Below are 24,543 nucleotides of genomic sequence, written 5' to 3'. Positions count from 1 at the left end.
ACTGGATAAAGTTTTCAAACAGTGATTGTGTTAGTTTACAGAAAAAAAACATATCAATGTAATAAAAGGTACATAAAAAACATACCTTTCCATCAATGACTGTCATTTGAAATGAGTCACTTGTCCAGTCAGGCTCGACTGCCACTTAAATTGCTGTCCCAGCCTTCCTGTCGTCTTCGGTATCAGATGACCTGGTCAAGGAAATTCCCTTCAGACAACATGCGTGACTCGGCAGGAATACTTTACCCCCCCCCCCCCCCCACTACATGGAATGCAACACAAAATGAGGTACCCTGGCAGACCAACCCTACTGAAAGAAAAACAATCCAGCTGGGACAGCCTCATTGAATACAAAGAAGTCACAGATTTGCTGGAGACAGAAACAACCTCTAGTAATCATACGTGCATCACAACTGTGTGGGTTCCCCATGCTGGGAACTTCCTTTTGGCAGTCCTTATGTCTGCAACACACACACACACACACACTTCTTGATCTGCAGCAGCTTCGTATCGCAGTCACCCTCTGGCTCGCTGCCCCAGTCCATAATGTACATAGGTGCATTTGTGGCGAGGTAGATGCAAACTAATTTAGATCGCATGGCCTGCACTGTAGAAAATCCGTCGTGTCATGAGTGCAAACCGACTAAGACAATGACGTCATTAAGAGTAGCCTTGCCTCTGCCCAGCAGAGCCTCGCAATCTATTGAACCATAACACTCTTAGCTTTGCTGGATGACCAGATGGAATCACACTGTGCCCATGGAAAAATGGCAGCCAATTAGTGTGAGACTACTTTTGTGTCTACCTTGGCAGCCACATACATCAATCCCTCTGTTGACCAAGCAGGAGCCGTAGCCATTCACAGATAAGACAAATCAACCTAGGAAAATAGATCACCATTACAACTTCGTTCCAATAGCAACCGAGACCCTTGGTCTGTGGGGAGAGCGTGCAAAGAGGGTTCTTAAGGAGTTTGTTTTCGGCGTATCGAAACAAAAGACCCTAGAGCGGCAAGCTCACTTTTTCCAGGGAATCAGTGTAGTGATTCGGAGGGGGAATGCCCACTGCATCCTTTTCTTGCTTACAGTAACAAAACCTACAGCCTTTACGAAACACTTGCTTTTATTTCCTCTTGATATCCACATTTTGTAACCAATCAAATATGTAATTGTGTAATCTTGTACAATGTACAGTATAATGAAGTGTAAGGTAAATGAGAAAATACAAATAATACATCCCCACAGGAATAGGGTAAATATTGAGGATAATAATATGTAATAATTTAAAGAATATATTTATTATACAGTATTGATATAGCTTTGTAACATAACATTTTTGCAAAGATAGTCTATCAACTACAGCATAAATATAAAGGTACCAAAATTACTGAAAACCAGAACAAAAATTAAATTCTATAGTTGCCTTTTTTGCAACTTTTATCAAGTGCATTATTCAACATAAAAAGATGTTTACATTCATCCATGACAAAATTTATTTTCCCCATTTTGTGATTTTGTAACACAGTATTACTAATATTTTGTTGCTAATTAATCCTACCTATATATATTTACCAAATGAGCCTGAAACCGTTCCTATCCCTTGACCAGTAAAGTTATAACATTTTATCTTTCCCCCATCTCCTGTTTCATGAACACCTTCATATTAAAGCCTAGGAATTCTCCCATCTTATACTTCTGACAGCATATTCCAATTTTTATCCTCGAATCTAAATAATTATTCAGCATTCATTCCCTTAGCTATGTCCTCTCACTACTTTCTCAAGTTGCACCATAAACTGGTACATTTTCTCTTCTAAATGGCTGTTCTACAATGCTCCCTTCTCGCATAAGACATGCATTCCAACTTTGTTCCCCACCCCACTTCAATTAATATTCTTCTACTGAGTAGTAATTCACCTTAAATTTTAACCATTACCATTACCTTTAACTATTTGTCTGGTGTCTGCCTTAACATTAATCTTCATATCACAAGGACAATATAAAATTTTTCATCTTTCACGACAGCGAATAACTTATTATCGATTCTAGCCAACGAAGTTAGGAACAACATTTATAAAACCAAATGCAGGTTCCAGTCAACAATCATATATATTTAATTTTTAAAATTTTAAATGTAAATGCAATGTTTTGCAATGAAAAAAATGGCATTTCTTTTATGAGTTATCATGTTTCAACTGTTTTATATTTTGTTACATTAGCCCCATATGATTTTCAAATTTATTGTTATTTGCAGTTAAATAGGATGTGCTACTAGTGTTTTGTTCACATCTAAATAAGAATACTATATATTCTTAATATAAGAATAATAAGAATACAAAAACTAAATATGAGTTTGTGAAAAATTTTGTATCACTGCATGCATAATTTTTATAGAATTACACTGTAAATACACACACTACTTAATGGCTCCATGGTCTAAAGCACAAGAGAGGCTAGAGGTATTAAATACTGTACATTATGCTTAAACTAGAAGACATGACCACACACAACATTATTAAGCAATTTTTTATCAACATCAAAACCACAGCTCCATATATTTAAACTAAGGAAACCAAGTTGCCCAAAAACTTTGGCAAATCCTCTTCTGCACAGTAGTAGACAGATGGAATGAATTTAAGCCAAACCCATCAAAAGCCACAAAACTTCCTATGGTGAAGATTATAGGGAAGACAGGACACAATGAGCAAAGCCATTACCCTCTAACTACACAGGCACCGGTAATTCTACATGAAATATATCAAAATAGTTAATTTAGACAACCAAAATTTTCCCTCCTCTATACCAGACTAAACCAACAGAACTTTGACATTTTCAATAATGATACAGTAGCAATAATTTCAATAATAACGACAAATGCTGTATAGAAAAATATGCCTCTTATGGCATAAGAGACTTTACCTCTTGATTTTTTCAGAAGCATGGGAACCAAAGATATACTGTGCATGTATTTAGTCCATCAGAAATTTTTGGGGATATTTTAAGATAAGGCAATGTAGAAAAATCTCAAACATTTGGTTTGTCACACCTACATACAGTACAGTACCTTACTTTGCGATGATTTCGGGGCTCAATGTCTCCCACGGCCCGGTCCTCAACTAGGCCACCTCCTACATATTCACATAAACCATGTCGGCATCAAGCCGAGATATATGGCACAATTTTATATACAGTATTACTCGAACAATTACACTAATTTTTAATCATAGTTTCTCACCTTGGAGCATGGCTGAAACAATTCAGTGTACCTCCCACAATGACTTATGATGGTAACATTTACTTAAACTGGTTTAATAAGGCTACAAAGACATTTAAATCTCCAAAAGAGTTTACACAGACCACACCACCTGAGAATAGACCATTATAAATGTTTCTTATGAGATAAGTAGCACCTTTAAGATTATCCAAGTTCTTCAATGTTCAAGAAACCTAAACACAACAAAATTAAACAAATGTAATAACTTTATAGTTATGCCACTTCGGAAAATATTACCCATATGTTATGAAAAACTTCATTAAAATAAAATGACAAAAAATATACAGCATGTATATAGTAGAACCTCGTTCTATTGAATTCCTAGATGGTCCAGACAGTTTGTATTGGTGCAAACTGTTAATTTGAACAAACAAGGTAATTTCAGTGAGGAATATTTGCGTAAGCCAGTGAAGGCCCTGCCATGTTAACAGCCGACATTATCTAATTTTAAACTATTGAACAGTGCACAAAATCTTTTAAAGCAAATACTATACAACTTTCTATCAGGTTATACTGTATTACACAATAATAATAATTATATATACAGTACAATATTATATTATATATATATATTATATATATACACTGTATATATATAGCAGCTGAAAGGAATATATTATTGCACATGTTATGTGGATTGTCAATGCCCAAAAGTACTTAGTGCCAAATCTAAATATATACAGTATTAATAAATCACAGAAATATGAACAAAAACACTACTGTAATATAAAAAGTTATGAGACAAGAATTATTGTCAGAATTATTCTAAAAAAAATTACCGAAACAATTATTTCCAAATGCTTTCGAACATCAGAGCTGCTATGGGCGAACAAGTCTATATATATATTAATTATCGCATCATATGCACCATATTTGCCATTTTTAATAAGGTCTCAAAAGCAGCAACCATGGTACTAATCTTGGTCATTATGCTATATGCACGCCTATGAATAATTGTCATTGTTATAATTTAAGTATGGAAGTGTTCACCAATGATAAGTATATTACATACGTCAAAATAAAGACTGTAATAATTAAATGTTCTAACATTTTTTTTTTGTTTAATTTAGTGTTGGAGAACGGTGGGCTATGATGGATTTGTATTTTGCTAAACGTGCTTCAGGGTTATTCCACTAGTCTTCTAGCAAGTGACAAACCTGAATATGCTGTACAAGGGGATACAGGACCTTCACAATTCTATATACATTTTTTTAATTGGAGGAATTGCCAGAGGTCAGACTATTCAAACTAAATTCCCCCATGCAAAAAAATGGTTTTGCCCATATAGTTCATGTGAACGAGTTCACACTGTACTGTATACATATACAGTACAGTATATAAATATTATGTATATATACATAAATTAGGCACCTGATAATTCTGGCAACTGAAAATGCACAAAGTTTAGTTAATTTTAGCTTTTATACAACAACCCCTTATACTAACATCACCTCTCTTTACTTCACACAGGAAAAATTATTATACTGTATCATGTTTTACTATTAAACATGGTCCCTCTTTATCACACATCCTCTGTAGCACTGCACATATGTACAGGTACTAAGCTTCGTAGACTAATATTTTGCTCACTGCAGTCATTAAATTTTGGGGGGGAATATAATGAACATCCATTTTATTTATATACTGTACCTGTCCTGTAAATGACTATATTAAGGTTTTTGATATCCACCATTACATGGTGGATATTGATACCGTGGTGTACTCTAATTAAATTCGTTCCGAAAGGCTATTCGAGTGCCAATCGAGTAATGAGTAATTTTCCCATAGTAAGTGTAAAGTAGATTAACCTGTTCCAGATCCCCCCAAAATACTCAATAGATTAAAAAATCCAAATTTATTTTCACTTTACCTGTATTTAATAGAGTTGATGGTGTATGTGGAAGGTGGCGAGGAAGAGGAGAGAGATTATTTGACAGGGGCGGCCCCATCTTCCATAGCAATAACTGGCTTTAAACACCTCACTATCACCACTCAATCCAGTTTTTTTTGTAAATGACCACCATGCCTTTGATTTGCTTTTTCAAGAACAGACATGCAGATGTCACTTTCATAGCTCTACTCTGTTCTAACTAATTTTCTTTTTGTTTGGGTCTCTTCAATAACCTTAGGTGCTATGGTAACTTGTGATATAATTAAATAATTTATATATATAAATGTCAGATACTATAATTAAATGTGCCTAGCTAGTTCTGTCCTGCCCGGGAATCAAACAAATGTCCCTTGGTTGTAAGTCAATGATGCATGTGCATTCTTTTCAAGCCTGCAACTCCCAGACCATCTTTACCCTAGCCTGAAAGATCAGGCACCATCTGATGAAATTCTAAACAAAATCACTAAGTTTATGGATGCACCAAATATGTTCTCTACATTTGCTGCTAAGCTTAAACCTTTGGAAGCCACCTACAGATTCTCTAAATAAAACATGGGTACCATAAACATAATGTGTCATTACCAAGTCATCTCATTTCCCACTCCAAGTTTTGTGCAGATTAGAGGCCAAACCTTTAATTCATTTTTATGTAAACTATGATGTGCTTTATTTCCATTTCTAAAAGTATGGTAAAGCAATTGCAATAAATCTAACATTTGACTAGGAACATACAATAACGAGTGTAATTTTTAACTTTTATATTATCCCCATTAGATATCGAAGTATAAAACAATGGAAATAATACAATTACCCTAGGCTGCATTATCTATGAAGTGGAATCTCACACTGAACAAGTTTAAATCTAAAGTTCCTTATTTTTAAAGTCTAGTTATGTTTTCATAACATCCTCTGAAGAGTGAATTCCTCGAATCAAACGTGTTGATCTTAAAATATTTTGGGTCCTAACCACCTTACAAGTTAATTAGCTACTATTCATCAGCAATGCATGAAATGTTTATCAAAAACCTTGCCATATTGGTTTGGTTATTACAGGTATGAAACAAGTACTATACTCGCTGCTAACACCTACAATATTAAACAAGAAAAATTACTGTTGTCTTGATAGCCAAACAAGATTATAATACATAAGAGATGAGACAGCAATGCAAGAGAAAAGGGAACCCAAAATGTCCGAGGAATAATGTCTAACAACCTTCCAAGTGATGCGGTGGTGCGAGTTCTTAATGTCATAATATACTAGTAGAAGGAATGATGACTTTCTCCAGTGAGTGCTATGTTCAACTAATATTTGAGGTAAAAGGGCAGCAATATATTTTATTAGAAGTAGAAGGGGAGTAGAAACTTGTAATAATGACTGATGCACATTGTAATTGACAGAAAATGTGTTCAAATTGATAAAGCATAATGAGATTATTAATTTTGCTAAACCTTCCCCCCCCCCCTTTCTCTCTATCTTATTAGGTACATTTAGAAATTCTTTACAAAGCGAATAAAAGGATTTAAATTGTTTAAATAAGTTTTAAATAACTCGACTATTAAGTAGGTAACACAGATGTACCAGAACACACACATTTAGGGCATCATATCTAAGGTGTTTAATAGCAAATTTATTTAACGACACATCCTCTGCCCAAATGAACATCCAACCAATTATTATAGTTTCCTATACAATTATAGTTTCCGTTCCATTCATATATTCAAGCATGTTGCTACCAAATGTCATGGCAATTTAGAATGAAAAATCACAAAGGTTAAATGTAAATACATTACCAGCTGAGTACTCTCGATTAAATAGCATTCTAAACAATTTAAGAAATTAATTTTACGATACACAATATAATGGTACTAAGCTCATCTATTATACACCGTACTGACTTGTAAAGTCTCTCCTTAATGATTAAAATAAAGCTCAAGATAAACTTTAGTCCTCTCTTGGTAAATATGGACCATGATGATCCTACCGCTTTACCTAAGACTTCAGTTTAACTTATTCCTTGGCCAAAAACTTCATATTTTATGCACAATGGAAAGAATACAATATTAACTACTGGATTTTGCATCTATAATAAAGTCTCATGATTAAAAGTATCAACTTTATTTGAACATACATTTTTAGTTAACTTGGGAGAACAAAAATTGCCTTTAATTATTCCCTCAGTTTTGCCATGCCCATGGAAACTTGACAAAAGTATCTAGTGAAATACATTAAAATCCTCATCCTTGTAGAATAGGAGAGGTTTGGCAGCAGTGCCACCTGCTGCAAACATGGGCCATACTTTAAAGCACAGTCATACAAAACAGCCTCAACCTGATACATTGCTGCTCAAGAAGGTGGTTGGGTAAAAACAGAGGTACAATGCTGACAAAAGACAGACTCGATGGTTAAAGCTCTGCACTTAAGCTGAATTACACAGACAAAAGGAATGACTATCAGCCTTCAAAATCAAAATCACATCAATAAGAACTATAATCAGCAGTGTCAAATGCAAAATTGGAAAGGGAAACAATAACAATTCAGCTGAAAACTGTGGTAAAGGGAAACTAGCTCAGAGGACTCATGCTGACAGGTTTTCTGGATTAGAGAGCCATATCAAGTAAACCAATCCAAACCCTCACCATAAATACCAGGCTGAGAAAGGTGTAGGAAGCCCCAGACAAGAGCCACCACTTGGGTGACCCACACACACCTTCTGCAAATATTCAAAGTAACTATGTGCATAATTAATTCATTGTGTTGGGGAACAAGCAGTCAGTGTGTATTAACATGTTATATACATGTAGGCTTACAGTGAGATCTGCCCAAAGTTGAACTATTGAACAGGGCACTAGGCGATAAACGTGCCCCAACCACGATTGCAGTTAGACAACACACTCTTAACTACTACACTCATCAACAAACCTTGCAGGGAAGATCAAGTCATGCAGTGTATTATCTGGGAGCCAGGTAACTTCTTTGGTCACCTCTGAGAGGTGACCAGAGAAGCACCAAGCCGAGAAGGCTATGTAGCACCATCAAATGTTAGGGATAATCATAGGGCGCTAAATATCACTAATGATGCCAATACAAGAATAAAAACGCCTAAGGCGAACAATATCAAAGGTATTCAATTCACCAAGAATTCCATCAAGAGACAAGTGACCGTGAAGGACGGTCGGGAAGTAAAACACATGTACGTCCTGGAAGTCAGGACATTCACCAAGGATATGCATGACCCTAAGAGGGACAACGCAGTTTGGACAATAAGGAGGCTAACGCTCCATTAAGTGCCTGTGAGTTAAACGTGTATGGCCAATACTTAACCTCGCCAAAGTCGTTTTCCACCACCGGTTACGGTGGTAGGAGGAAGGCTATGGAGAGACACTACTCTTAAGAGCACGCAGTTTGTTACCAGTAACAGAAGACCAACGACCCTGGCAACGGGCAAGAATGAAGGAATGAATAACTGGGTTAAAGTTGGAATAAAGAATATCTTTACGGGAGATAGGGACAGATGCGGATAGCTTCCTTAGTGGCAGCGTCCGTACGCTCATTAAAGGACATGCCAATATGGCTGGGAACCCAGCAAAACTCCACTGTCTTAAATCTACTAGAGATAAGAAACAGCCAATGTTGAATTTTGACTACCACAGGATGTACTGGATTAAAGAACTCCTGAGCCATGAGGGCACTGAAAGAGTCAACTACTACAACAGAGGAGGATAGACAGTGAGAAAGCAGTTGATGAAGAGCATACAATTCTGCCATGAAGATGCTAGTCTCAGGAGGCAGGCCACACACATAGGTGTGGTCAGGAAACAAGAGTAGCCTACACCATCTGCAGATTTAGACCCATTGGTGAAGATGGAAATGGAGTGATAAGCCTTGATAAGCCCCCCTGCCTAAGAAGCCAAATATTCAGATAAGCAGAATTCTTAAAGGGAAAGTCCAAAAATGTCCATATTTGTACATTTTTTTGTACCACAACAATAAATTAAGAATATAATTTAAGAGAAACTGCAGCTTTGTTGTAGTTTGTCTTCTTGCAGGATACTGTAAATTTGTAAGTGTGTAGTTCCTGAAAATTTTCGTAACCAAATTTCCCATTATCCGAATATGGCAAAGGCTTGCTAAAAAAATTATCCAAATTTGACTAGGACTGTGCCAGTCTGCGTTATCCGGCCAAATCTCAAGCTATCCGATTGTTTGGATACCACATAGTTTTTATCCGGCCTCAAAAACTGCCGAGAACCTAAAGTTTCAGAAAATCAGACTGATTAAGTGAGATTATACAGTATATGAGAAAGGGTGTAAACCCAAAAGCATGCTCCGATGAAAAATTATTTCCATTCATTGTGGGTTATTTAGCATTTTTTGAGATCAGCGTTGTGATCTTCTGTACTCATAATGTGCATGTATATTACATACCTATATTATATATATATTCCCCTTTCCAAAAGGTAATAGTCTGACCTGTTGATTTTGAGAGTAGATCTACTCCCATAGCTTGGCTGATGACCTGCTGTCTCTGGCAATTGCCTGGTATGTGAAGCTGTTCGTGACATCACACCCAAGATGATTTAGTAATCCCAGCGGAAAATTCTCCAGGTCTCTTTACAAAGCTTTCACTGTAGTTCCAGGATCGCAAGGTAAAGATATACCCTCAACTGTGATGTAAAACTCAATACCTGTTAAAGACTGAACAGACTTTTGAGTATTAAGACAGGTTTGAGGAGAGAAGGGTTAAAGGGAAAGTTCAAAAGGTGCTTGGGCAACTGCCAAATAGAAAACCCAGGCTGTCATAAGGCTTAACAACAAACATGGATGTTGTGGAAGGTTCAGAGGAACAATAGGTACATTACCTTACCTTAGGGAGGAAGACTAGGAAGTGGGTTTCTCTTGCTGTAGGAGGTGCAGGTTTGTCGCCTGGATAAAACTTGTGTCATCAAGAGCTTCAGCTGGAGAGGCTTGGATGGGATTGAATATCAGTTATGATTATGAATGCAGCAAGAGAGCCAAGACGAAGCGAGTTGGGGTTCAGGGTGTGACAATGGAGGTAAAGGGCATCAGAATGTAGGAGTGAAAACTGACATATCAGTCAAGATTATGGACATGGATGTTAAAGTAATTTTGAAGAGGTACACGGGCAGAGGAACAGGCCATGTTATCTTGAGGTTATCTTGAGATGATTTCGGGGCTTTTTAGTGTCCCTGCGGTCCGGTCCTTGACCAGGCCTCCACCCCCAGGAAGCAGCCAGTGACAGCTGACTAACACCCAGGTACCTATTTTACTGTTAGGTAACAGGGGCATAGGGTGAAAGAAACTCTGCCCATTGTTTCTCGCCGGCGCCTGGGATCGAACTCAGGACCACAGGATCACAAGTCCAGCGTGCTGTCCGCTCGGCTCCCTGTGCACTGCACGAGCAGTGCAATCTTATGCTAATAAAGATAAGTCTAAAGTATTTTGAAGTTTCATCTTAGGGAAAGAAATTTTTTATTTATGTTGCAGGAGGGATTACTCCAATTTAAAATTGACGTTATCAAGAAAAAGCAGGATGAACACCTCAATTATATATATATACAACGAGCTGGTTGAACTGCACACATCAATTTAGAGTGGCCGATCTCTGAACAAATAGGCAAAAGACTACCACACTGACAAACAGAAGGACTATGACTAAATTTACAATATGTATTGCACAAGCAAGGGACAAATCTCTAATATTTGAACTCTTATCAAGAACAGAGGGGTTCTATCAAATGTAACTTAGGCTACATCAAGGATGTTGGACCATTTGACACAAAGGTTGGTTGTACAAATACACCTAGACAATGAAGTGCCCTTGGTATTCTAACACAGTCTTTATATCATCATGACAATGCTTGACTCCTAGTCCAGCCACCTGACTATCTTCGACCAAAAGATCAAGTTACCCACAAGAAGTTTAGGCTTCTGGGCAAGATCAACTTCCAGATGAAGAGAAAGGAGAGGTTTCCCCATACCGAGAATCCTTGAGCAGTGTGAATCCATATGACCAAGTATTGTCTCGCTTCTCGCCTTAGGCCAAAATAGGAGCATGGAAAGCTACTCTCAAATTACCTTCAGAGCATTGAAGCCATCTAAATCCCTCACCCCTCCCCTGCCCCGTGAAGGCATTGGTCACGAGGGAGGACAGTTTCTCTAAAAAGCCATTATTAGTTTAACATGAAGATATGATACCTACCCTCAAGTAGGGCACAATCGAGTGAAATGGTCGTTCATTTCGGCGAGATGTAATGTCATCAAGAAAGCGACCCTATTCAACATTAAAAAGTGCAAATATGCAATATGTAATAATAAAAGTAGCACTCTCTCAAGGCACATTTCTCATTGTCTTGAAAGTGAGATGAGAATGAATCCACTGGAATATGACATCCAAGTGTTCTTGAATTTGATAGAAGTAGAATCTAACCTGTAGTTTAATTATTGAAAGACTGAAATGTTTGATCTGGAAGTACTTTAATACACCTAAATATGATGCTGAAAATACCAAAAAAGTTTGTTAGAATGAAAACGTTAAAGAAATAACAGAAGAAACTGAACACATTTCTTTACCTTTTCGGCACTTATGGATAGACCATGGGAACACAACCATTATTGGCAATACGAAGTTTGAAGCTTTGTTTCCAATTAAAAAAACAAATGGTTAGAGAAAAAATAACAATAACAATGAATTATGCAAGGCACGTGTTCATTGTCTTCACTCTGTTTATGCCCTCCAACGAGAACAGGAAAACAATATTCCGACAAGTACTTTATCTAATAATTATTCAAGGCTGTCACTGTTCAATATTATTAAATAGCATCTTGGCAAGATTTTCTAATAAGGATTTTAAAATATTTATATAATGGCACAGAGTTCTCTATAAACATAATGGCTCTGTCATACATCCAGACAACTGCACAAGTGAACCTTAAGATTACCTTGAGTTTATTAAATCCTTTATGAGAGGAATATTTCAACCAGTTGCACTGCAAGTGATCTGACAAATCTTGGTAATTTTTGTTTTTAATTAAAATATGTTTAACAAGTCAACATCATGAGAAAATAATCTTTCTGGCCTTAAGAGTTAATACAATGTTTCAACATTCCTTTTACCATTTCAAATTTTGTAATATACATTTTTCCCAATATAGCTATATTATAAATAATATATAAAAAATAGACATTTTTCATCCTTGGATATATAGCTTTTTTAACCATAACCTGTTTACATTCCAAAAGGCCTATAGGCCTACAGTAAGAATAAAGATAAAATACTAATTTTACTACCGATACATGATGGCTGCTTGCCCTTTTATAATTCTTAAAACATTACCAAATAATGACAACCATTCAATCCAGAAGTCCAACACATTTCATTCAAACACAAGATACAGGTACTGTATAGTATTTCTGAGGTTAGAAAATTACATCTAAATTATTCATCACAATTAATAAAGGCTTCCTCTACTCTAAATATACATGATTTAAAGTAACACATTTGATTTTGTTATTGTACAATACAGCACTGCTATTTCCCTAAGATTAACAGCTTGACTATAATATACAAAAGCCCTAAATAAACTAAATGACAAAAAATAAAATAAAAAAGACTTGGACTGGTTATAGAGCACAGTTGCTTTGGGACTCTCACAAGAACACAAACCAGCCAGCCAGTCACCAGCATACTCTAAACCCTGGAAACAGAAACCGTAACTCTCTATTTTCCGCTTGTTACAACTTGTAATAAAGTTGTTACATCTTGGCTTAACGTGTTTATGACGTATTAGAACGTTGTTACAACTTGCTATATTGGTTGTTATAACAGGTTAGGTGTTAAAACTTGTTCGAACGTTGTACCAACGTCGTAGTTTCGGTGTGTGTTTGGCGGGAAGAGAGATCATCGACATTATAAGCTGCTCAAGTTCTTGTTCATGATGCATAACAAAAAAGATCCAGTATGAGCATACACAGTTCAGTTTGAAGAGAGAATACACAGTACTGTACTGTACTCATGATGCAAACTGGCTAGATTCACACTTTAGCATAATGTGCACAATTCCAGACTTATTTGAATGATGCAAATGCATAATATGTATCTTTTTATACAGAAAGCATCATAAACCAATCTTGATTAAAAAGATCCAACCAACTTTTGGGTGTTAGTATAAAAATTTGTTTATATTATCCGAGTATTACAAATGTCGCTTGCCGTCACCCACCAGTGGCAGGGAAATGCAGCCATTACATGTCTAGCATGAAGACGGTAACAAACATTGGACACAACCAGACCGAATGATTTAAGTAAAAAATTTTTTGATCTCTAACCTTACAGGTTGCAAATCTATGTTAATTTTTAACAAGAGAATATATAACCTGAAGAGAATTCAGAAAGCACATTTACTGTCTTTCAAATTATTTCTCAAGTGTTTTTAAAGAACACATCGTCTTAACCTGGAAAGAGCATGCACCAAGGTCAACAGAGTTGAATAATGTAGCAGTGTTTCCTATCTTCCATAGAATTAATTACTTTTACAATGATTTAATAACTCTTGTTTCCATAAATTATAAAGATGTTTAAATCAAATCAGTTTCTTGTAATCTGATTAACCATTTTACAATTTGGATGTAAAAAAAAAAAAATATATATTTTTATGGGTTGCTAAAATAATTCATAAAATTTATGAAAATTAAAATAATTTTCAGGAGTAGAGGTTTTATTGTACTGTATTAAAAACTATACGAAATTGAATTTAGTATGTGCTGTAGTGGCCAAGGCAAATGTTCTTCCACACCATCTGTGTTATAGCTCTTCCCACAATATGAGATCATGCATCTTTAAAACCACTCGCTAAACAATGTTAAAATTTAGGTGAGCTAAACCAAGGGGAAGCATTTTTTTGCCACTTGCATTATAATGAACGAGGCCACAAGACGCACCTTTTAGGGCACTAACCTGCGAGCGAGATCAAGTAGTTAGAAAACATGAAAGAGCACAATGAGCGAGCACTAGCAGGGGAGCCAACAACACTAATAACGGTGCCGAGCTAATGTAATGTGTGAAATACACTATCAATTAGAAGTGGATAAAGAAAAATATTTTTAACAAGGACCAGCCATATGAAAATTATGTCTTCAATTTTCCTGATCTGTGACAGCAGTGCTTCTACTGGTAACTGGAACACTTAACTTGCTACTCTGAAAAAGCCCTACAAAAATATGCGTATATTTTATAATCTGCCCCTTTACGGAAACGAGCAGATGCTAAGAGGTAATATTAAACTGATTGAGAGAGTGAATCTCCAGGAACATGTGGGCTTTCCACTAACTCTGGGATAACACTCAGAACCCTGGATGGTTGGCACATGGCTGGAGGAGGACTGGATGATCCATCTCCTTCCTCCTTCTCTCCCAGCTTCTCATTACTTTCACTCTCAACATTTCCTTCACCTTTATAACCCTCCTTGATACCTTTAATGATTTCCGAAACTTCTTCATCGCTATTGCAATCTTCATGTGTGTAATTGTTTTCTGCATCGCATTCATCAATTTCAATTTTGACATCCTTGACATCCACGTCAAGTGCAGCACTCTCACCTTCATTACACTTTTTACTTACTTCTATCTCCTTCTCTACAGAGCCAATTGCTAAATCTTTATTCATTACCAAAGAAATTGTAGTTCTATCATCCACTGGTATATTGTGTCCATTACTATCAACTACATCTAAATTATCAACCTCAAATGCATGACCACCAACAGGGGTTCTGCGGGATAACAAAGGTTCCTTATTAACATTATTCCAAGAATTTGTACTCTCATCAACACAATTGTCTGGCAAGCACTGTATCTCTTCTTTTGTTAGAGATTTGCCCTTCTCGGGCACATTGCCAGCATAGATTGTTACACGGAGGAATACATCATCTAGAGACAATTCCTTTCCCTCCATGGGGCTATGTATCTCATCACCCTCTGACCCATGACAGCTCTCCCCACTCACGACTCTTTCCATTCCTGCCACTTGGTCTAAATCACAGTTGGAGGCACAGCTGCTCCCCGTTACAGAGCGCTCACGGGCATCTGCAGATTCACCATTTGATGAAGCCGCATCATTTGTTGTCACTACAAGTTGTGGACTACAGACTTGGAGCTTCTCTAATTTTTCTCGTAAAGATTCCCAGTACTGGAAAAAAACAAACAAATGCTTAATATGATTAGTAAAACTTACAAGACCTGCCAGCACTAACAGATGAAACAAAAACCTAGAACCTGTGTTTACTAAGTATATTTTTAACACAGATTCATAGTATATTACTAGAAAAGATACATTAAATGTTATAAATTTTGAATATGTTTAGAAATTAAACTTATTGTGATTTATCACATCTAACAAAACGAACAAAATCAGCTACAACAAAATGCAAAAAAATCTTTACTACTGAGCAATGAGCATAACAAAATTAGCCACCATTCTAAAACTTATGCTGCGAGACCCTGAATAGAATAACTTATTTACGGTAAATCAGCCCTCGTGTAATCGCAACACATGCCAGGTATTGCATTCGTACACAAAGGAGGCACCTTATAGCAGTTAGGCTATGAAGGATTAGCTTCATAACCTAACTGCTAGATTCCCCATGGCTCCTACTGATTTTCTCATTCTGAACATTTCACTGTCCAACTAGCTAAATTGGTCTAAATTTCCACTTTTTTTTTTTTTTTTGCTATACAGTACAGTACCCCTGTACTGTGAATTTTCTAGGCCAGTCTCGCTAAAATACATTACTGTACTGACAAAAACGTGACCTATGGAATATGGTAGCAAGTGCAGCAGATAAAGACGTACTTTCTCCTCCTGCGCAGTCATTTCTTCCAGTGGGGAGAAGGGTTTGGCACCGTGGTTATTCAAGACAGCATCAACAGCTTCGGGAGGAGTGAGTTCAGCACCTACACCAGGTTCTCTTGGCAAGCGGCACCTACGCTGCTCATGAATTTCTTCCGATATCTGTCAATACAGTACTGTACTATTAAATACAGGCATTTACTAGGGAATTACATTACAGCTCTATTTTTAAGAGTAAAAATCTAAACTGTACCTTATAAAAAGATAATAGCTCCAGTGAGGCAAATATTGACAATGTTTAGCCACACACACACAAAACTAATCTTGGGTCATTATAGCCAAAATACAAACAAGTAAAAATTAGATTTTATGCTGTAAAAGTCAGAATTATCTGATCAAAGAACAAGTCATTCCATGCAAAAGTTAGAATTCTTAGGTGCCTAGAAAAATTTGTTGAATCTTGTAATATTTGACAAGATACGTGTCATTTAAAGCGAGTTTGGATTTGAGTACACATTGCCATTGTTATTAAAAACAGATGGTATGAAAAACTTAAGCCTAGAATACCTCCTATTTCAAATTTTTTATCAATGTATGTTTTGCAAACTGTGGCATGTTGTGTAGAAATGATTATATTCTATGCATTCGTAACACTTATGGTATAGTACAAGATTACTTGACCCATTTTGTTGAATTAATTTTCATGTGTATTCTTAGTAGCACATTCTTATTAAAAATACTGTATAATAATTAAAAAAAAAATTAATTTGGCGATTATACATACCTGGTAGTGGTTGTATCTTTGATTATATTCCATAATATTATTATTTAATTTATTTATTTATATATTTATATACCTGTACTGTATATTATATAGAGAACACTTATAACATGATAATAGTTACTTGGACAATATTTTATCAGCATATAATAAAAATAGTTTTGCTATAAATTAATGTATATTTGTATGGACATTTAGTGGCCCACAGTGCCTGGTTACAGCAGGCTTCCTTCTTACTAGAGATGCAAATGGTATGCAAAATCACTTGGGGCCCCAATTTCATCCATCGGAATAGTTCAAGTATTTAGAAGTTGAAATATATTGTCTGCCTATAGAATGCAGGACCATAAAAAGTATCTGGTTAAAAAAAAAAAAAGTAAATTTGTTTGAATGCAATTACAGGATCCAAACACGAAGAAACCAAAAATGACTAAAATGGCTCCTTGAAGAGAAGGCTTGACAACCAAGTGTCTGGCACAGTTAACACTATCCGAACATTCGGGAACCAGATGTGATATTATAGGAGTGTTCATTACAAATATTTGTTATGGATGTGACTATAAAATAGTTATTAGACCATCTTGAGGTTATCTTAAAATAATTTCGGGGCTTTTTAGTGTCCCCGCGGCCCGGTCCTCGACCAGGCCTCCAATCCCAGGAAGCAGCCCGTGACAGCTGACTAACACCCAGGTACCTATTTTACTGCTAGGTAACAGGGGCATAGAGTGAAAGAAACTCTGCCCATTGTTTCTCGCCGGTGCCTGGGATCGAACCCAGGACCACAGGATCACAAGTCCAGCGTGCTGTCCGCTCGGCTGACCGGCTCCACGTACATTATGTGTGGCTATACTGTGAAAAGCTGGCACTTTGTACATTTTTAATTATCCAGCAACCTAAATATAGTAGTTTAGTTAGGTTATTATCCTAATAAATATGGCATCTTCATAACTGTAATGTCATTTTAAAGACAAATATCTACTTTTAATGTACATATACAGTATATTTGTGTTTCGAATAATGCATTACTCTACATCTATTTTCAAATCCAATTAAAATTAAAATAATTTATGCTAAAGTAAAGTTACCAGAGTCTAGCCTCTGGTCTTTATTGGGAAGGAAAACACTTCCAAGCACCAAACCTGTTCTAAGCTCCTCAAAGATTGTGCATATGATGTCTTTGAAGCAGCTATTGCCCTTTGTAGTTGTTGAACTCTCTCCTTTTGACTTTCCAATTGGGCGTGAACTTTTGTTTTCTCTTCAAAATATACGAGAGATTTAGTTGATCGAGGATCTAAGGCCACGCTGCAACTGCTGGACTCTTTGTTCAGCCTTCTGATAGACAGAGGCACGTCGCATGTGTTCACGCTCACTGGCAGCTTTCTGAGCCTCTGCTTCCATCACCTGAAAACAATTGGTCCCCGTGTCAACACAAACTAGATACGAAATTATTTGTTGGGTGAAAGCGAGAGATATCACCGCGCCATTCCACATTATATTACTTCAGCATGCACTGGAGAGGTAGATATTTGACCGAGGACCCATCCTTATATTCTTCCCAATAAAGGCAGAAACACTTCAAGCTGGAGTTTCAAAACAGCACAAGTCCCTGGTACACACTTTATGAACAATGAAATGCACAAATATTTACAGTACCAATAAATGTATGGATGGCCAATTGATTATTATGCAACTGTGGACCGACATGTTCACAATGAGGACAATTACTGTGGCAGTGAAGTAAAAACCCTGAACAAAGCTAAATTAGATAATAGCTAGACAAGTCCATCCCCACATAGTGAAGTAAATATGTTGTGGTTGTAGCAACTCTTAAGTATGGTTGATTCAAATTCTCGGGTGTTATACTGCAAGCAATTAATGTTTCTCAATTTACCCCACATAACATCCACAAACCTACTTGCCACTGACGACACCGGTAATTCAAGCTGAATGATGATCAACTATCCAAATAAGGAAACAAACTGCATCCACCTGACAGACTTCAGGCTCATTAGACAGGCTTTTGAGGCTTCAGTCTCTCTCGAACCCAGCATTGGTTTGTTTTGACTCAATGACTTTCTTTATGCCTTGCCTGGTGAGATGTCACCGCTCCCTGTGCCTCTGAGGAGGGGGGCCAGGTTCTGGCTCTGGTCCTCGGTAGGCCTAAGAACTCCAGGGCTGATACGACCTGGACAAAATTGTCAGACCTGGTAGATTGGAATCATCTCGGCGTATAGCTTCAGGGAGTTACAAGGGGCTCCCCCAGAAACCGAGTGAAAACTAAAATCCTTTTTTGGGATTTGACTAATAAGACAAACAAGAATGTGAAAGACAATGTTTACCTTAATTGTGGCATGATTCAGCATCTCTTGCCAAGCCGAGTCAAACTGCCAGTGTTCATGACGGCAATTGACAAATCTCTCTTCAGCAAGAGCAATGGTTTCTCTGGCTGCGTGGTGAAGTGCTGAAATTTAAAAAGATGTCAAACATGACTAAATGTACAACTATATATGGTCAATTGTTGAAGTGAAGACATCGTCATTATGTTGACATATATCTTAGAAATTAAAATTGTTTGTACAGTACTTATATCCTATTTCTTAACATACAGTACACTATAATTCTTATAACCATTACCTGAAGCCTACAAGGTTGAAATTTTACTCAGCATCAACTCATGATACTGTACTATTTAACAAATTTTATTTCCAATTATTGCATTTTTTGCAGTTACATATATACAGTACATCTAAATAACCTTTATTGTCTGAGCCCCTTTAATAACCTCTATAGCCTATAATGTACAAACTCATTTTATCACTTGGGTTTCTAATTTGAATAATTTTCGCCAGACAAAAATATCGTCGTTAATGTTACCTTATACAAATCTGAAGTGCCTAACAGATGACAACAAAGAAGCGAGTGAAATACTGCACCGAGGCTATGGAGGCTATAGTACAACCGTTTTCAGTAAACCCACGAACAAATTGAAGATCAACGATCCAAACGAATTCTTGGTGAACGTGACACCAACATCGAACCAAATACCTGATGTCACTCTAACCTCACTGGACTTAGAAGTAGCCATAGACAGTATGCCCATGCACTCTGCACCAGGCCCAGACTCCTGGAGTTCTATATTTACCAAGAAGTTCAAAACATCACTATTACAAGTTCAAAACTTTTGGAGACAAGGCCTAGATAGCAGGGAGCCGGTCGGCCGAGCGGACAGCCCACTGGACTTGTGATCCTGTGGTCCAGGGTTCGATCCCGGGCGCCAGCGAGAAATAATGGGCAGAGTTTTTTTCATCCTATGCCCCCTGTTACCTAGCAGTACAATAGGTACCTGGGTGTTAGCTGTCACGGGCTGCTTCCTGGGGGTGGAGGTCTGGTCGAGGACCGGGCCGCGGGGACACTAAAAAAAGCCCCGAAATCATGTCAAGATAACCAGTGTTCTCTCTATGTACTTAAAACAGCAGAGATCGCCCCACTTAACAAAAGAGTAAAGCAGCTGCAAAAGAGCACTCTTTCAAAGAGTGCTCCTTCAAAAGCACTCTTTGAAAGAGTGCTAAGAAGAAGGATCACAAATCACATGGAATCCCAATGTCTATATAACCCCCGGACAACACAAGTTCAGAAAGGAGCGCGCTTGCCTCTCAATTCCTAGATCACTATGGCCTTAGATGTCATGGAAGACAAGCAAAACATTGATGTAATATACACAGATTTTGCAAAAAGCTTTCAACAAATGTAACCATAGGTGTTATTGTGCATAAAATGTGTTCAAAAGGAATTACTGGCAAAGTAGGGAGATGATCTGTAAGACAGACAAGGACACAAACTATAGTACAGTATTTTATCATCGTCTGCAGATGACACTAGGATGTTCAGAGTAATCAGATATGAGAGTAGACAATATAGAGGACACAACAAGCCTCCAATCTGATGTAAATCAGGTCTCTCAATGGGCCACAGATAATATATTGTTTCATGAAGACAAGTTTCAGTTCCTATGCCAAAGAAGAAATTAAAATATAAAAATGGAACCTACACAAAATGTCAAATCACACTACATTGTTAAATGTAGTGATAGTCAAATCACACTGTAGAACAAAAAAGCAATATAAAGGATCTGGGAGTAATTAAGTTGAAAGTGCTTATCTTTGAAGAGCACAAAGTAGCTGCCATGACAAAGAAAAATGACAGGATAGCTAACAAAAACAAGAATAAGGGATGCCATACCAATGATACTTTTCAGGAAACTAGTGCTCTCTAGGGTGGAATATTGTTGCACAGTAACACCACATTCAAGGCTGAAGAAAATTAACAAAAAGATTCTTTACTTATAGAATCCACTCTACAAAACATTCAATGATTGTGACTTTTTTTAAATCCAAATTCTCTAGAGTGCAGCCGAGAGAAATGCATCATAATTTACGCCTGGAAAATATTGGAGAGACTGGTTCTAAATCTGCACACGGAAGTAATATCAAAGGAGACCAGGAGGCATGGCAGGATGTGGAAAATAGCCCCACTGAAAAGCAAAGGTACACATTGAGAACTATCAATATCAAAGGCTCTATACTTTTCAATACCCTCTCTACACATAAAAGGCATAACTAGCCAGACTCATGGTGTTTAATCACCACAAGGTAAGGCATAAAATTTAATTAGAAAAATTTCTTGATAATGATGTAGGCATTTCCCAGGATGTTATCTAGTATGGAAATCATAATTAAATATTAGGCGCTCTCTTTAATATATTTAACCCTATTTTCCTACAGAGTTTGCCCATCCCATCTGGATGAGTGCATTTCACCCTTCCTTAAAAGTGTGAAACTGAAAAACAGATGCTGCTAATAGATAAAACCCAAACTTTAGAACAAGTTACCATTAGCTCTCTGGTATTGAACTGCGGCTCTCTGACAGTCCAGTTGCGACGTCCTCGCTAACTCTCGAGCTTCATAATATGGCCGGGCCTTCTCAATACAGCTTCCTAGTTTTTTTGCCATATTTTTCAGGATTGCAGTTGATTCAGTAAGAGTTGCTCTGAATGCATTATTAGCTTCCTGGAAAGATGAACACAAGGTGGGGAAAAATAAGCTATCCACTAATACATTTTACGTTTAAAATTATGTATGTATTTACAAATTATCACACTTGGTTGCCCTCTTCGGTAAAATCCGCGTGTTTACTGGACAGAATCTGTAACAGTCAAGCAGAATAATGTTCTGACACCAGAGCAGCTTGCAACTTTTCAAGCAATCTTACAGGGCCATATTTTTGGGGAGCACTTTAGAAGATATATGTCGTTTGGAATGACCTCCTCCTTCGTGATACATGCAGTTTGCATGAAGGCTTTTCTTAATGACTGCACAAGTGGTAACGTTGAGAGATGTGGCATTCACAGTGGTGCATCAATGTTCATAATTTGGCAGAGGTCGAAAGTTAGAGGTCGTCTATTTGTGTGAGAATAAAGACAAAAATAAATATAAGAGTGGAAATGGACTCGGGATAACAAAGATGAGTTGTGGTGGTAGCTAAGGTTGCTGTTCTGCAAAAAGTGTGTGGTTTAGTCAAGAGACCGAGTTTGTGAGTCAAAGTATGTTTGGGAGTTACATAGTTGCAATTCAGAGAAGTTAGGGTAGATTCGGGTAGGATAAGTTAGAGTACATTAAGTAATGTTGGGTTATTTTATGTTGTCGTATTTTGGATCTTTACGTCTGGGATGTGATTGCATTTGTCTTCATTGACGTGCCAGTAGTACAGCGTGTTTAATATCTGAAGTGGTTGGAGATGTGCTGTGAGAGAGAGTGGTTTATGTGGTTTATCAGTCAAAGTGCCAGGTTGCTAGGAGGTTTGTACAGCTGGGGATTTCTTACTCTTAGTAAGAGTCATAAAATTGTGAAGGTCTCACTGGCATTCACATGCAACTGCCAATAAAGCACTCCCCCCCCTAATTACCAATTGGGCAGGCTGACCATCTACTCTACAATCAAGTGGTAAAAATACACGCACACCACAGGGTCACTTGACGGAGTCATCCCACATAATAGTTCTAGATACTAAGACAAAATCACAAGGTAAACACCCCAGCAGTAATGTGCATGACCTGACACCAAATGGCAGCCCAGGTTACTCAAGGCCCTAGCCAGCCAGTCGCTTCATTTCTGAGCCACCCAAACAGAACTCCACCCCCACCAATCCTAGTGGATAGAAAGAAATAGGGTAGATACAAAGAGCTACAAAGTGGCCTAAAAAAAAAAAAAAAAAAAAAAAAAAGCGTTGGCGAATGTATGTGGCTGTGTATCCACAAGTGTGTATGTGAACCTAATGGATGGGGAGACAGAGACACAGACACATGTGCATGTTGATGGGAGGGGGGGGGGGGGGGAGGCAGGGGTGAGGGGGAAACCTGTGGGTTAGATACAAGTTGTCCCATTAACAGTTATTTAACCCCAGCATTACTCACCTCGGAACCACCTGCCAGTGTAAGGTTAATACATGATAGTGTACTTGTGTGAGGAGCCATGCAAATTAAGCATAATTTATGTTGAGCAGCTGTGCTTTGTGGTGTTTAATTGGAATCTTGTGTGAAGCACTAGCTCCTGACTGTAGCATAACCAAAGCCACAATGTAACTCCCGATACCAAGACTAGCCATTCACAGTAAATGATCATTGATAAATGAACACTAATGTGTTCGCCTACCACTTTGTGAGTGACAGCACCTGCCCCCTGCGGGCAGTAGCTAAGGAAGCAAAATGCAAATGTAAATTATTTAGACTGCTATTTATTCTATCAATCCATCATTTTTTCTGCAAGTACAGGTAGTGCAATTCATAAAATAGTTAGATAAGCAAGATATCAATCTGTCTTACATTTATTATTTTGATCCGTTTATCATGGAAAACAATGTACTGTGCTGCTGCCTGGAGGCCGGTGCCAGGCAGCCAAACTGACAGTAAGTGCTCCCGTGGTAACGACATGTGATGCCAAAAACAACTTTTGAAAGGGAGCTTTAAATTTTAATTTATTGATCTTTTGGAGGCAATTCCCAAGCTGGATTCCATGTTTCTCAGTTCTCCCTAACACCAACATAGCCTTGCGAGGCGCTCCTCAATGAGGTCCCTGCTTGGCCTATTAATAATTCTGTTCAAATAAACATATTAGACCTCACATAGAGAAAACCAAGTGCACGGCTCGGTACAAAACTTTTCACGTTTACTTTACTTGCTCCCCCCAAAAAGTTGATAAAGCAACAATAAAATAAAGCATGTGTACTTACTTCTAGTTTGGCCTCAAGCTTGTTGATATCATCTGTTGCCGTGTTTAATTTCTCCAGTTCAATCTGCAATGTGTTTGCTATAATTAAACTCGTATTGTAAATGCAGTATACTGTATATAATACATGATTAAAAAATGGTAAAATTATTCTTTCACCGCCATCGAGTGACAAAAGAAATGGGTGCAGTAGGCTATACAGAGAAAACCCGAGTCATAGTACTGTACCTGTACATATGGGTAATTTAAAGTGAATGCACATGGTCCAAGTTTATTCGAACCAGGAGTATAAATACAGCAGTACAGTGATTGCCTTTGGTAGAAATGAGCTGCCTCACATGGACCTATAGGCCTTTTGCAGTTTCATTTATTATTACAGTATGCTCTTTAGTATTTTAAATGAGTGGCCATAGTCCGTGATTTAAAAAAAACTTTTGCTCTCTCAAAAGTTCATT

The 24,543-nt window shown here is 37.4% G+C and overlaps 1 protein-coding gene across 1 annotated transcript in view; it reads right to left on the bottom strand.

The window, feature by feature from the left end:
• Positions 1–1,281: 1,281 nt before the first annotated feature.
• The window catches only part of LOC123755381 (SH3 domain-binding protein 5 homolog), a 29,259-nt gene continuing 5,997 nt past the window's right edge, over positions 1,282–24,543 (bottom strand). Inside the window, 7 exon segments of the mRNA XM_045737954.2 lie at positions 1,282–15,367; positions 16,031–16,189; positions 17,948–18,085; positions 18,087–18,209; positions 19,148–19,269; positions 21,697–21,874; positions 24,093–24,155. Of these exon segments, the coding sequence (XP_045593910.2) occupies positions 14,462–15,367; positions 16,031–16,189; positions 17,948–18,085; positions 18,087–18,209; positions 19,148–19,269; positions 21,697–21,874; positions 24,093–24,155 (1,689 nt within the window). The 3' untranslated portion in view covers positions 1,282–14,461.

Source organism: Procambarus clarkii, chromosome 20, assembly GCF_040958095.1.
Source record: "Procambarus clarkii isolate CNS0578487 chromosome 20, FALCON_Pclarkii_2.0, whole genome shotgun sequence".
Lineage (NCBI taxonomy): Eukaryota > Metazoa > Arthropoda > Malacostraca > Decapoda > Cambaridae > Procambarus > Procambarus clarkii.
The sequence above is the reverse complement of the archived record's forward strand: the minus strand, read 5'-3'. Positions and strand labels throughout refer to the sequence as shown.